This window comes from Acromyrmex echinatior, chromosome 3 (genome assembly GCF_024713525.1).
Source record: "Acromyrmex echinatior isolate Ae372 chromosome 3, ASM2471352v2, whole genome shotgun sequence".
NCBI lineage: Eukaryota > Metazoa > Arthropoda > Insecta > Hymenoptera > Formicidae > Acromyrmex > Acromyrmex echinatior.
This window is the reverse complement of record NC_141854.1, coordinates 16,367,742-16,383,489: the sequence shown is the minus strand read 5'-3', so window position 1 is coordinate 16,383,489 and position 15,748 is coordinate 16,367,742. Positions and strand designations below refer to the sequence as shown.

At 35.1% G+C, this 15,748-nt stretch overlaps 1 protein-coding gene across 5 annotated transcripts; it reads right to left on the bottom strand.

The window, feature by feature from the left end:
- Positions 1 to 193: 193 nt before the first annotated feature.
- LOC105151089 (uncharacterized) lies at positions 194 to 15,414 on the bottom strand. Of its 5 annotated transcripts, none has more exons than XM_011064618.2 (12): positions 14,555 to 15,414; positions 13,515 to 13,712; positions 11,687 to 13,444; positions 11,365 to 11,596; positions 10,781 to 11,292; positions 10,486 to 10,703; positions 8,945 to 10,414; positions 8,504 to 8,670; positions 8,097 to 8,287; positions 4,042 to 7,849; positions 2,743 to 2,825; positions 194 to 2,667 (listed from the first exon to the last, which is right to left on the bottom strand). In XM_011064618.2, the coding sequence occupies exons 2-12, from the start codon at positions 13,611 to 13,613 to the stop codon at positions 1,957 to 1,959; spliced, it is 9,249 nt and encodes a 3,082-aa protein (XP_011062920.1). In that variant the 5' UTR covers positions 13,614 to 13,712; positions 14,555 to 15,414; the 3' UTR covers positions 194 to 1,956. The 5 variants fall into 5 exon arrangements, with proteins under 5 accessions (XP_011062920.1, XP_011062912.1, XP_011062929.1 ...); XM_011064610.2 differs by having other exon boundaries at positions 14,581 to 15,414; XM_011064627.2 differs by having other exon boundaries at positions 8,097 to 8,263; positions 14,581 to 15,414.
- Positions 15,415 to 15,748: the final 334 nt, after the last annotated feature.

Genomic DNA, 15,748 nt, shown 5'->3' with positions numbered 1-15,748 from the left:
CTATGTTTCATATATTAAATAATTCTTTTATTGTCATTCTTTTCATTCATTGTAATCATTATTTCCAAATATTTTACTTAATTCTGCATTGAAATTTCGATATTTTAAATATATTATAGTAGAGAATTATTTGATTTATAGGTATTATTAATTTATCTTTTTATCTTGTACATGTGCAAGAAAATAGAAAGTGTTTTTCTCTTTTCAGAAAAAGTTTATTATAAAATATACCTTAATTAAGTACATATTCAACACTACATACGTAAACAATCTCTGTAACAACTACTGACGCGGCCGAGAATCGTTAATATAAAGAGACTTGTGAACAACTCTACATAAGAATACCCTGCAAATGGAGAAAGGCTCATCAGGGCGGCCCGCACAAGAGAGTTTCAGTAAAAATTACGTTCTAATTAAAATTACAAAAAGCGATGTTACCCGCGTATAAAGGAACAACGCTGGACGTCGCACTTGAGCGCTGCAGTATTTATATTTCTACAGCGTACAAGAATTTCAAGACGGAGCACATTCAATACCATAATGCTGAAGATGATAAGAGTTATATTTGCCCACAGTATTTAATGTGCCACCGTCGCATTCCCGTAAGTCTTAACATTTACATCACAACCACGAACATAAAATAACTATACGAGTGAAACAGAAAGGCGACGCGATTGAACTAAAACGCATATTGATCAATTATCAGTCCATTAACAAATTACAGGTAGTTTCGTCGATAAAAAGAGTAAATGTAATGACTGTATATAGGACTCAACCTTGACTGTTTATAATTCTACATGATTACAGGGCCTATATACGCGAAGTTTTATTAAAAGAACAAGAATTAATTTTTCGTAAAATTTAAAAATCAATATGCAGGAGAAGCATATAAGACATGGTTTAGAGACATTTGAAGCATTTTATATAAATATATATATATATATATATATATATTTACATATAAAATGAAGAAAAATTTTTCCAATAAAATGTTTATGCACCCTGTATAGTCGACGTTTGCTACAATCTCGAACTATGTACTTCATTTAACGGTTCGTAATTTCGATCAAAATGGCCCCGAAATGTCAGTCTTTCCGTTTGAATTTTGTTAATTTCATTACAAGTAATTGAGCATGTGACTGCTGTCCAACGTGACTTATTGAAACTTGCTACTTATGTGCTACTATTTCACTAAAATATGATTTACATACGGCAATCCAGAAAACGTTTCGTTCAATTATGCATAAATGTCGCGTATATAATTATTAGGATAATATATTATACAATTTCGATAAACTACAGCATAAATATTTTGATAACACGCACTATATATAGAAGAAGCAAAATATAAAAGTTGTATAACAAGAGATCATATTTCTGCTATTAATCTAATAATTATGTGCAAGTTAAATTGAACAAAACGCTTTGTAATATTCGATGATTAATATTTGTCATTTTCGTAAAAACGTATAGTACCACATGTTTCTTCTATGATAGCCCGTACATATGTATAATTATTGTTAAACGCTAGAAACTCGTTAAACTCGTCATTAACAAGAAATAAATTTTAAAACTGACCTAGGGTATTTGATTATCAAATTGTGAATGGCTAGTATTAATTACATATCTTCCCCCCCCCCCCTCTCTCTTTCATTCTTTCTTGTCATTCATATATTTTATTGTAGCTTGTCTACTTATATTTGAACATTCACACGCATCCGCTTAATTAATTTAATATAAAAGAAAGAAGAGTAACAAATTGCATAGTTAACAAATAAATAGGAACCAGCCTATGTTACACTTAAGGTACTAATAGACAAAAGTGCAAATAATGTGATATCCGAAATGCAGTCCTGAGGAAACATTGACTGAGAGGATATTTTTCACTTTTGTTCGTTTTAATTAACAATGAATTGCAAGATAGTGCCTCTATTTAGTTATAAAGGTTAACAATCGCTATACCATCATTCTCCTCTTTTTACCATATGCTATTTTCATCACGTTTGCAGTTTCTATCATGAGAGTATCCAGTATAGCTACCGTAAGTCCGTTCTTTACCGCCAACTCATCGTGATGAAACTTTGTCCATTCGTCCTCCTCAGCCTGAGCCTCTCTCGCCAGCAACTCGTCGACCCTGTCTCTGCGTTTCCTGCTCCATCGCATCACCATGTTTTCCCGCTGCAATTTTGTCTTGAAACCGAACAGTGTAGCGACTTCTTTGTTAACGTACTCGACGAGTTCCTCGACGTTCTTTGGAATCTTCATCGTAGGCTTCGTTTTCACATTCGGCTTTGTCCAACTCGGGCCGGGCTTCTCATATTCCGCTCGATAGACTTCCACAATGGTCTCTTTACAGAGATCGAAAAGGAAAGTGTTGTAGATACGCCTGTCCCTTTTCTCACTCTTGTCTTCGATCAACTCGTAGATCTCAGGAGGCGCTTCCAAACTCGCGATATCTTCACCGGCCAGTTTAGCGTTGTATATCAGAGCTGTGGCTTTCTCAGTGAATGATGTTAGCTCTTCGACGTTTGATGGGATTACGGCAGTGACTAGCGAAGGTGAACCGAGCGAAGCCGATAATCGACCAGGTGGAGTATAAGGAGGAGGTGGCTTGTTCGGTATCTCTCGAACGTAGTAAGATACTTCCTCTGCTTCCAATTTCTTGATCTTAAAAATAGTTACATATACATTCGGGTCGAATGTCTATATTTGCAACAATTGGATTATACACGGGATACGTACCTCCAACTCGATTTGCAATTGTTCAATTCGAAGCAGCTTAGCTTCCAGTTCGGCGAGCTCCTGACCAGGTTGTTCCAATGAAGCTGTACGAAGTAAGCAAGAAATATACATAGATAAATACGATAGGCAGACAAAGAGACAAGTTTATCGGGAAAAGCAACACGAGCTTTCACATTACATCGGGGGTTCACAATTCATATACTTAAATTGAAAGTGCTCAAAGGAAAGGAACGGACAAAAGGAAGGTATATCAAATTAATGTTTCTAATGCATATATATGTATATGTGTATGTATATATATATATATATATATATATATATATGTATATAATATATATATATATAATAATACAAAGCTGTGACAAGGTTGAACATTCCATATAACATCTGTACATGATAGTAAACCTTTTCTGGTAAATTCGGAGGGAAGAGAAGAATAGATAATAATTGATGAATATAATTATGTGTGATGCATAATATTTACAGGCCTTTCTTGTGCGCATACGGATCAATAATGAAAGGATCAAGCATTTCATGCGACACTGATTTGTACAGAGATAACAAGTCAATGTTCATCATTCGTAGTTTCGTGTATTACCTTTAGACAAATATAATCTCGACTTTGCTATTTGTCTGAAAATAAACAACACATGGCTATACCAGGCAACGCTTTTGCACAGGAGAGCACACAGCCATTATAAAAAACAAAAGGTGTTTCTGTAGTATATAATATGTATAGATCGAGATGTGTAAATATGTATCGAGTGTCTCTGAGATGGTCAGCCCACATAGAAATTGCATCGCATGATTTCGATCGAGAATGATAACAGTAATTTGTAAAAAGAGAAAAAAAGATTCACTATCTCTCAACATATACAGGTTGGCTTGCTTTGAAATATGTTATTCGATTCTTACAATTCAATCGAATAACATCTTTCACAAAAATTATTATTTTGCAACGTTCATGATTAAATTATTCTGTTAGACCAGACATCCATTCGATAGCGGTTACAATATTTATATAATTTTTATAATAACACACATAGCGTTTTATGTTTGAAAAATATATACAATCGGACGGATGAGCTACTATAGCATAGGATGAATCGATACTCTGATTCATACATTAGATGTAGAGTTCGAATTTATATATGGCAGAATTTATAATTGATTCTAATGACTCTGTATATTGTCTACTATATTTCTATTTTTGTATATATATATATATATATATATATATATATATATATATAAAATGTTCTAGTATTACTTCAATTATTGAAAGATTAGTAAGAATACCTTTTAATTCGTAGATCATAGCTTCGATATCCTTCTCGGACGTGGTAACGATGGACACAGAATGGAAATTAGTCTCCATATCGATGTTTTGGTTCGTCGCTTTAGTGCCGCTGAGTAGATCATCATCCAGAATATCAATATCCAACCGCGAATCATTGAAATCTCTCGGCGAGTCCATCTCGATCTCGGATACTCCCCTTGGAGTATCGCCGGCTTCGCTGGATTCGGACGAGCCATTTTGTTCCTGCAGTTGCGAGACTCTCTCGCGTAGCTCATATATAATCTGAGAAGACTTGTCATCCTCGTCCAATTTCAAAGGAATCATTTTTCTCTTCTCAGATAAGCCGTCCGGGTCACTAGCTTCTACAGATTGCCCGTCCTGCAATTTTGCTCTTTCCAAGAATCGACCCTTCGTTGCGTCCATCTTGGAAGATTCTTCCTCGAGCTTCCCCGTTGTTTTATTCATCTCGGGAAATGAACTATCATCCCCCGCAGAAATCTCTGCGCCCAGGACCTCGTTAATCTCTTCCATGGCACTTGGCGCGCTCTGGACATTCTTCTCGTTGTTTTGCGAATTGCTTACAGAATCGAACGATGATTTCTGTGAGATTTCGTCTAGTATTCTCAATACGTCCTCTGATTTATGGATAGTTTGATATCTCTCCGGCAAATTAGCAGACTTTTTTGTGATGCCTATCTTTGAAAGATTATCTTTGTCTAGAATTTCAGACACTTCGAGACTCTCTTCGGAGATGTCTTCGTACTCTGGATCTTTCAATATATCGAATGTTTTGTTGATACTTTCAATTACTGGTGCGTCTGATATCACGGCCTCGTTATTCTTCTCGACTGTATCATCCGTAATCTCTTCTTTAGTTTGTCCAGTCGTAGGCACAGCATCGTCTATTACCAATTTATGAGAATCGCATGTAACCATTTTTTCCATAACATCCAATCCACTCACAACAACTTCCACTAAATTGTCCAACTGCTCGCCATCCGAGCTATCTTGTTCTGAGATTGATTCTAAACATTCTTTTATCTCTACAGGCACGTCTTTGTTTTCTTCCACAGCACGTTCATTCTTGTCCTCATATGTGGTGGATTCCTCTTCTTCTGCCAATTCAACTTTGGCATCAATTTCAAGTTCAGCTAATGCGTTATCCTCGGCGCTACCTGAATCCAACTCTGTGATTATAATTTCTTGTACTTTCGATACCGCTTCGCGTAGACTTTCTTCATTATTGATTTCTACACATAAGTTTACATTTACGGCAGATTTATCATCATTTTCGTCGATTTTCCGTAATGAAGTATCTATTATTTCTTCACGATTACTATCTTTGTTATCTTTACAGATATTCTCTGAGATTACATTTTCGCTTACATCTCCTACATTTGTTTCTCTTTGCATTTTATTATTTAACAATGAAATATCTGAAACTGCCTCAGTTTGATTATCTACATTCATATCAATATCATATAAGAATCCTTTAAAACGACTATCCGCATTCCTGTCATTTTCCACAATATCCTTAACTCTATCTAGTAATTCAGCCATGGAATCAGAGATTACGTTATCGAATTCTTCTTTAGAAATGCTTTTTTCTTTATCATTTTCTCTAGCGATTATGTCCAGTATATCGTCAAGTTCATCGTTACTTCTTGCAACATAAGTTTGTGCTAATGCGTCGTTAAACGTAACGTCCTGTACTGCGACATTTGTAGATTCTCCCTTTGGAAGAAAACCTGACACGTCGCTTATTAAAATGCTTTCTGCTTCTTGATTTGTTATATCATCGACACGTGATACAGTCTTTTCCGAAGAATTATTCAAAGTATCGCCCAAGCCTGATTTTGAATTCTCGAATTCTTCACGTACTCCAGTACTAATATCATCTTGCAGCACTTCGAACGAATCGGACGTCGTCCAGTCGATTTTATCCTTAGAAATATTTTCCGCACTGACTGTACACGATCGATTTTGATCAACGTTAGATGTAAGTGCTATTGAATTTGTGATACTGTCGAGCACTTCTATTTGAATATTTTTACTAAGGTTCTCTAATATTCTCACATCATCCGCGACATCAATTTTGACTTCTGCCTCGGGAATATTCCTTGACGATTTCAAATCCTTATCGGCAAGAACGTGCGAGCTCTGACTTGAAATTAAACTAGGTGCGCTCCAGGAACCTTGCGATATACTTTCCTTTGAACGGTGACCAGCGATGATGGGAGATTGCACTGATGCAGTGTTAAAATGTTCGGAAAGTTTCAGAGAATGTATTTCTTCCGCTTGAGATTTTACAAAGCCTTTTTCAATTATTGCTTCATTTAATTCATTTTGTTTATTTATATTTTTCTTCGAATCATCGATAATTTGAGTTGCTGTATTCTTCACAAAATCAAGACTTTTTCTACTTTCTGATACTTTGAAAAGGATTTCAGAAATCGATTTTATATCGAGTTCAGAGGCCAAATCATTCAGCAATTCTTTGTTTCTGCTTTCTTCTAATATTGAATTGTCGCCACTTGCAATTTTAATGTGTTGTGACAGTACAGATTTCTCTATTTCATTCATAATCTCTCGGCTTTTGGCTTCGTAATCGATTTCATGAGATGAATCGGAAATGGTAGATGCTTCTTCCGGGATCATTGCTGATATCTCATTATTTATCCTGTCCGATATGTATTTATCATGACTCAAATCATTGGAAGATATTGATTTTCTATTATTTAACGATATGGACCGAGATTCCATATCGATTTTCTTCTCGGATGACACTGCTTGCTGTTCCTCATTTTCAGTATCAATTGCTTCACTAAAAACTGATTTAGATATTATCTCTGATATATCTTGCGATGTATTCTTTTCGTCGTTATTTGTTTTGGACTTCTCATTCGATTCGTTACTTAAACGCGACATTATTTCTGAAAGCGCCTTTATATCCTTTTCGATAGAACTTATATCTTCGCTTAAATTTTTATTATTTAACTGCAGAAAATCTAACTTTCTCGAATAAGTAAGTATACTAGAATCACTAATACGCGCAACATTTTCTGTAGAACGCTCGGATTTGCTTGGAATAGATTTAGAATATTCAATATTTGTTATTTCCGGAATCTCGGAATCTCGGAAGTCGGATAATATTGTGGAAGTCTTTGGTTGAGATTGATTGATATCAGTAATTAATCTATCATCTGCCGATTCAGTGTTAATAGTACTGTGATCTTCAAATCTTGCATCCGATGTTCTTTGCACCGTAATGGCATTCGTTTCAACATCTTCCGTATCGTGCAATATACTAGTTTGTTTCATGTCAGCAAAAGTGGATTCTCCGACTTGTCTTTTAGAAGGAGCATATTTTTCAGAACGTGCATCATTCGAAGTTGATGATGTTGAAGGTACTGTTTGAATTTTTTCGTATACTTCTGTCGACGTATAATCGTCCAAAATAGTTCGAACGCTATCGTGAGAATCTATAGTATCTTTTAATTCTAAAGCGTTCTTAATATCCGCGAATTTTGCAGGTTTCTGAAAACTATTCCTTTCGTGTTTATCATCATATGTTATCGTTACGATTTTCGATAAGTCCTGCCGATTTCTCGTTAACAGGAGATCAGATTCCGATCTGGATCTTAATAAATCGCTACTTTTGTAGATGTCCTGTATTCTTTTAAGCGGTATTTCAGGTACTTTAAAGTCAGCTAATGACTTTGGCTCTATAGCTAACTTGTCAATTTCTTTGATATCTTTCTTCGATTCCAACTTTTTGCGCATCTCATGGATGGTCGTGTCATATTTCTGTCATAACAGAAGTTTCAAGTTCATAATAATAATCAAATAATTATTTATGTATATATATATATATATATATTATATATATATATTAGGTGTTGGAATTAATTCGTAGCGTTTTTTAATGAAAGAATGTTATTTATTTCACATGAGCATTAAAAAATACATTAATGAAAGTACTTCCCATCACTTGTAAAACGCTACGAATTAATTCCAACACCTAATATATATATATATACACACACACACTTACTTTGATTTGATTTAACAGGTTTGCTTCCAAAGCACGTAGCTGTTTCTTCGCTTGCTTCTTTGCTTCTCTTTTTAGACGTGTCATTTCGAGACGTCGTTCCGCTAATTTCTCAGTAAGAACTCCTATCCTTCCTTCGACATCGCTCGTATCAGACGATAGGGTAGTATCTATGAAAGAACACAGACGTCTCTCTGATCGTGATCAGAGTTTAAAATTATGCAAAAAGCTACATTTAATTAATATTTAATAAAGTAACGATTTGTCATAATTATTATAATATCCGCAAAGAAACTTAAAACTCGTTTGTTTTAACATAGTTACAATTTAATATAAAATTTATTAAAGAAAACTATTATACGTTATAATGCAAGTTAATTCTTTCTTTTATATAAGTGTATTTATATTACCCCCTCCTTGCTGACTCAAATTAGATGCTGTTGCAACGAGATTAAATGCTGCCTGCTCCATACGAGTAACACGCTCTTCTTCTGCTCGTAATTTTGCATGCCACGCCATCCACTCTTTGACGCAGTTCTTACGTGAAGCAAGTGCAGTTTCGCGTGCGTTCAAAATTCTAAAGAAAACAGAAGAAAATGTACAGTTTCAAGAATATGCAAGTGCATGCCTGTTATGCGGATTGCCTTTGCAGAGAATCTATTTTTACAATGCTTTACTCGATGTGGCGTGGAGATGTGCACAGTTTATTATTAGACTTTCCAGCGCACGACTTTAGTGATTCAACATTTTATTAACGGAACACACGTGTATCGCGTCAAATAACAGTTTTCGAACAATATTAAAGTAGAAAAGAAAAAATGTGATAAATGAATATATACACGTGTACTTACCGTTCAAATTCTCTGTCTTGCGACCTAACAACTATGGATTTCGAGAGATTTTTCTCACTTTCCTCGGAACTATGATGGGAAACGGCAAAAGTACTAATATGAGATATTGATTCATTTTGAGTATCTTGCTCGATCCTGGGAAGACTGTCATCATTTTCAAGTTTTTTGTTCGAAGTTTGAGTGGATCCGTTTTCTTTATTCTCATTTGTTATTTCGCTCGATAATTTCGAACTTTTATCTTTGATAGCTTTCGAATGTGAATGTTTCTTAACGAATGCCTGAAGCGAAGTTTGGCTTTCATTAACATCTAATTCGCCCAAGATTGAACTTTCTTTGTTGTTAACTAACTGAAGCAGCAATTCATTCTTCACTTTCGTTCCTTTATCATGATGATTGACAAATTCCTCAAATATATGAGAGCTTGATTTGGACCCTAATATATTTTCCGTTGATATACTAGAAGATGATTTCGTTTTCTGATACTTAGAATTTTTACGTTTGGAACTTGTTTTTAACTCGGTATTATATTGCGACTTTTTAGATATGTCTCTATCGCTCATGACAGATTTGTCAATCTTCTTAGAATTCTTACTCGTACTTGTCTGTGATATTTCGGAGATTTGTGACTGCGTCGTTTTTGAAACTGTATCTTGGGCTATTGTGTTGATCTCTTCTTCTATAGATTCACTGTTGGTGGTTACAGCATTAGAAGTTAATTCTTTCTCCTTTGCGACTGTCATGGTTTGTATGGAAGGCTCTGATAATTGCGATAGTTTTGAATGTTTAGACACCACTTCCGCTAACGATGATCTCTTAGACAATTCTTCTACTAACGTATCAGATTCGGATTTTACATTTTCAGGTACTGATGCATCTACTTCTGGTCTCGATGATTGCGATAATCTGATCTGATCTTGATTTTCCAAGAGTCGAATATTTATCATCATAGGATGGCCTTGTTTCATTTTCGACTCCATGTCCAACCTCTGATTTTGCTTCTGCAGCAAAACATCTGCTCTGGGCATTTTTTCTTCGTATTTTCGAGACCTCAACTCATATTTCAATAAATCGCTTTTCTTTTGTAATTGTATGGGGCTTTTATCTTGCTCCTTACTCTCAGCTATTAAATCATCGGGTTTTACTGCGGATGTATTGCTTTCTTCGCCTAAATTTATAAATACGTTGGACTTCAACCAATCAAATTTAGATGTGTCGCTCTCAGATGCATGAAGACGTGTGTCCATCTGATGCTGAGATTTATCCGAATCAATCAAAGAACTCATAGAGCTATTACTGCGTATATCGTAACCCTTCATAGGACCTGATAATCTTCTCGGCGACTGACTGTCTGCGGTCCTCTTTAATTTTGTTAAGATATTCTTCGTTGACATTTGCAAATTGAACATATCCCTCTGTTTTTGCAACATACGTTTCCGTTCTTGGCTTGTAATTTCGTATAATAATTTTAATCTGTCAATAAACAGAAAAATTTAACACAATAAATAAAAAATATAATATACAGTCACATAAATGTCACTTACCTTTGAATTTCATCTTTTTCTTGTTGTAATTTTAGAAGCAAAGCTCTTTGTTTTTTTCTCAAGGAACGGGCGTCTTGTCCAGTATCTTTCATTACACGTTTTTGCTCTTCCAATTCCACCAATTTTTTAGTTTTGTCATTTAATGTTTTTTCACGAAATTTGAATAACTCTTCGATTTGATAGCTTCGTTGATTCTCGTCTCTTAAGAGTCGTGCTATCTGTAAAAGGAAGTATAAAAAAATATTCAATTAATATCCACAATTACAAATACGTGCATATATTTATAATGAATTACCTCTGAACCTATATATTGATTAAACGAACACGTTACACCTCGAGTTGAGATACTAATTTCAGTTCCAGTTTCTGTTTTAATAGACGAGGTAGTTTCATGCAAACTAATCTCCGACATGGTCCTTATTCTGCTGGGCACCGATGCCTGTTCTATTTGATCTAAATCTTCGAATTGTTCAGCCGAATCCAAGGACAGTTGGGGAACTTTGTTTCCTCTCAAAAATGATTCGTACACGTTTTCTCTGTCACGGATTTCTGTCAATCTATTTTGCGCATTTCGTTCGTCCGCGGATATATCCGTTTGGGTCGCTATATCGTTCACCGTTTGCGTTTGTACCTCCACTACTTTGACCCCCACTGTTTTATTAAACTTTCCATAATTAAATCCATAACCCGATTCATCAACATTGCCTTGATTTGAGATATAATGTTCTCTATTGAAATGCGTTTCATCGCTTGATTTTCGAAGTTCGGCGATGTCTTTTTTTACATAATCAGCTGGATTCCATTTTGCTATAAGAAAAATTCCGAATGTGTTTAATATAATATATTTATACATAATTCCACTAACAATGGATTTCTTACTTTTTTCAACAGCATCGTTATTAATTATTGCAGCTGCACAATCTTCTACAATTTGTACGACTTTTTCTTCATCTTTTTCATCGGCTTTCTGTGAATTCTTTTGTTCTTGCATCTCACAGTTAGTATTGTACAAACACTTTTCAACATCCATTACTTGTCGGAGGGACTCATTGTAAGAATCGTAAAGATGTAATTCTGCCTGAAATTGCATATGCAAAGCTGTTGGGTGTAGCTGAAATTCCAATGTTTTATTTTACTAAACTTTTATTTTACTAAAACTGTACTATTGTGAATGAACAAACGACAATGTATTTATACTTACCAATTGTACTTCATCTTGTTCCTCCTCAGATTTTATTACTGGTTTGTATTTTGGGCATCTTGTATCTACTTCTGAATCACTGCTCTGCGTCAAATATCTCCTTCGTTTAGATCTGAGTATAAGATTCATTTTTTCTGGCGTCATTAAATTATGAAATTCTGGTTGAGAATAACCAGCTCTGAGAGAGATTCTTCTAGAATCAAACAATGCCTCTGGCAGTGTAGTGTCATCCATATCATTTGAATCATCGTTAGTGGTTGTTTTTTTAGTTGTAATAATGCTTTGGGAACACGATTCCTCGTCTTTTTTAACGCTTGTGCTTGCAGATTGTGTCACGGAATGTTCTGTATATTTAAAATTCTCTGAAGTTTTAGTTGATCTAGCAGAATTAATGTTCTGTTTACTTTCCATAGTTGCTTCGATATCTTTACTTTTTGATGACTGTGTAGAACTTGTAGGATATGCACTTATTCGACTTCTGGAACTATTTGTTTCAGACATAAATTCAATATCTTCTGATTCCTCTGAATTGACACTGTGTAGTTTATCTTCGCCTTTATTAGTTAACATTTTATTTTTATCAGACATTCTTTTCGTTTGCTCCTTATAGATAGTATTTAATTTGTCTTGTTTTAATAATCTATTATCTGAATCAGATTTATGTTTCAGGTCTTCTATTTCAGACTTTTGCTTTAAAAAATAGTGACTTATGTCTTTAGATTTATTTTCAGTGCTAGATAAAACGCCTATATTATCTCTCAATGTAACTTTATCTAGCGCCTTCCAAGGTGGAATAATCGGTGATTCATTACTAGATATTCGAATCTTAGATTCCGGAAGATTGTCTTTTGTTAATTCTATAGACTGTGTATTAAAGGTCCTCTGTCTTTTATCATTATCCTTTTTAACACTAGACGATACAAAACTTTTATCTTTTGATTTTATCGACAAAACGTCATTAACTTTTGTAACATGGAATGATCTATCATTTTTTGGTAATTTTAAATTGCTTATATCACTGGCATCTTTTCTAGAGATGTGTCTTGGACTTCGACTACGTTTTATTTGGTCTTGCATGGATTCGTCCTTCTTTGCACAGGAAGAGTCATCCTTTTTCATCCTCTTGGATCTGTTTTCTTTCTCTCTGGAATTGTCTCTAACATGGTCCTTTTTCTTACTTAAATTAGACGCTATGGAGACATTTGGTGCTTTCAATGGTTCTATGCTTTCGCAATTAATAAATGACGATCCATCCGAGGAGAAATCTAATTTTCTCTGTACTCTTTCACCAGTTCTTAGTCCTTTGTCAGATCTATCGTGTGCAAATTCTTTTGTAGCTATTTCAGACTTTGCTGAAGACAGCTCCTTTGAAACGGAATTCTCTCTGCTAGAGAAATCCAGCGCTTTTGGAGAAATTTTTAGATCGGGTACTTTCAGTGGTTTAATAAAGTCCATTTTTTGTATAATTTGATTTTGTGTAGTCAAATTTTGTGTACTAGTTGCTTTCAATATCGAAGAAGTTAAGCTGTTTTTTGCTTGAGAACTTGACTCACGTACTTTACCGCCGATATCAGAATGCTCTTCTAAAGCGAGTTTTTGTTTTACTGCGCTAATAAATGTAAAAGGATATGGCTGTACAGGATAATAGGATATCAAATTTTTTAAGCTCTTTATGCCAATTGCGGGCAATTGCAAATCAGCTGATTGCTTTTCGGAAGTCTTCTGTTGCGCCTCGAGTTCTCGGGTAATCTGTGCTGTCTACAATGAAAACGCCATATGGAATTTTATATGTTTACAAGCAAAAAGATAACAAGTAAAAATCACTCACAACAGCAGAGGTCTCGGCGCGTTTGGCAATAACATCTGGATCTGAGAAGAACACATATTTCTTTTTATCAATGGATTCTTCCTTCTGACTACTCTTCATATTCTCATTCTTGAACTATATAGATAACATCCCATAAAATTATCATATTATCATCCATGTTCCTCATAAATATACAATTACAGTGGAATGCAATAGCACCTGAATACAATACAAAAAATGTAATTAGTAGACAAAACATTTTCTTAATATTTTCTTAAAAAATTTATCTTTAATGAAAAAAATCCCATCATTTACAATAATACCATTTAACTGCAAATCTTGCAAGAATTAAAAAATTCATAAATCAATGCAGAATCGACTGTTTTACAATCTTTATTATTTTACAATACTCTACTGATATATTCTTATTCATGTACTAATTGCTTATATAAGCTTGGAATACCTAAATAAAAGATATTGTAACAATATAAAACAACAAATTATATTGAATTAAATAATATCAAATATATATATATTATGTATATATATCATGTTGCAAAGGTGCTGTTTAACTGTAATTCTTGTAATCAAAGTTGAGTATTAAGAAATTAATCGTTTTACAATATTTACAAAAAAATATATTGTCGTTACTTTTTTTAACAATATAAAATATATCTCTATATTTTCAAATAACTTAATCATTTGTGACAACTCTGTTTTTATTGTTAATCACTTTACAATTAAAATTGAGTTTATGAATCAATTAGTATATTCTACTGCTTTGTCCTTACTCATTTATGTTATGACATACACAAGCTTAAAATATCTAATTAAAAAACATAATATATTTCTATGTTCAATAAAATAATTTCACTATTTAAGAGTAAATTAGACTGAGATTATAGTTAATCTAGACTGATAGATTAACTTTAATCTTTGTTGGTAGATCATAAAAATAGACATTAATCAGAATTGAAGATTCGTGTTACCAGAGCGAAATCATTTTACAATTTTTACAATAAACATGCTCATTTACATTCCAGCTTACGCTCTTGAAATACCTAAGCATAATGATTAAAAGGTAAACCTAATTAAGGCATCCAACAACAGGTGAATGATTCTCCTTGATCCAGTGTTATTTGCTCAACGATAAGGGCAAGGTAAACGTGACATCTTCACGAAAAACGGTAATCGCGCACTCATATCAACTCACACAGTCATACACGCGCACACCACACGTACACACCGATTAGCGGCGCCGTAGTTTAAAGATCTGATGATTAGCGGATGTACTAGATACGATAGAGAGCAGTAGGATCTCATAGGATCTACGGCTGACGATTTCAGGTGATTCCAGGTCTTACACAAGCGTCCCGCAGAAGCGTCTGCGTCGCGCGGCGTTCCCTTTTCACCACTCTTTACCGAACTTCAATTCCACATATGCGTTGAAACGCGTACGGAATACCGCGTGCGTACGCGGAGAGAAGGGGTACCGCACGTTCTCGGGCAGTTTGCCACAACGACCGTTTGTAAACCACGATCACGTGGTACAGACGTCGGGTACGTTCGTCGATCGCTCGCTTGCAATTGAACATGGCAGCGCGCCGCGTGTACATACGCGTGCACGAGCCGACGAGCGTAATCGATAGCGGCGACGCGAGCGCGTGGCGTGAGTTCTATGCAATCACTGCAATTCTGTGAACGCCGAGGAAGCGTTTACAATTGCGTTCAGCCTCACGCGCACTGATACGCTCCGCTCTCCGTCGCGCTATCGCTATTTCGTCACAGCAGCTACACATGTTTACGCATGTTTATCATATGTTTAAATGCACGTTTCGATAACAATATGGCAAAATTTCTTCCCTCACCTCTTTCATGCATACATACTTTCACAAATTAGGCCGCCGTCTCATTCCATCAGCGAAAATTTACAACGAAATGAAACAGTGAGACCAATCACAAACGCAGAAAAAAAAGCAGAGTAAAGGCTTAAACACAATAGGCACAGGCAACAGAGAATGACGAGCCAATCAGAGCTCTGGGATATAATATCGAACTTACACACCAGATCTCTGATTGGACAGCTCGTTATTCACTGTTACCTGTGCTTATTACCTGTGCCTATTGTGTTTGAGCCTTAATGACTGCAGAGTTGTGATTGGTCGCGCTGCTCTGTTCCGCTAAATTTCCGCATGGGACGGCGACCGGGTTCACACTTTGACGGAAAAACTGAAAGCGGAAAAGATAGAAGCAGA

Coding starts and splice junctions, on each gene's coding strand:
- LOC105151089 (XM_011064618.2), bottom strand. CDS start 13,613: ATGAAGAGTAGTCAGAAGGAAGAATCCATTGATAAAAAGAAATATGTG. Junction 11,597..11,686: donor AACAAGATGAAGTACAATTG/GTAAGTATAAAT, acceptor TTGGAATTTCAG/CTACACCCAACAGCTTTGCA. Junction 2,826..4,041: donor TATGATCTACGAATTAAAAG/GTATTCTTACTA, acceptor TACTTCGTACAG/CTTCATTGGAACAACCTGGT.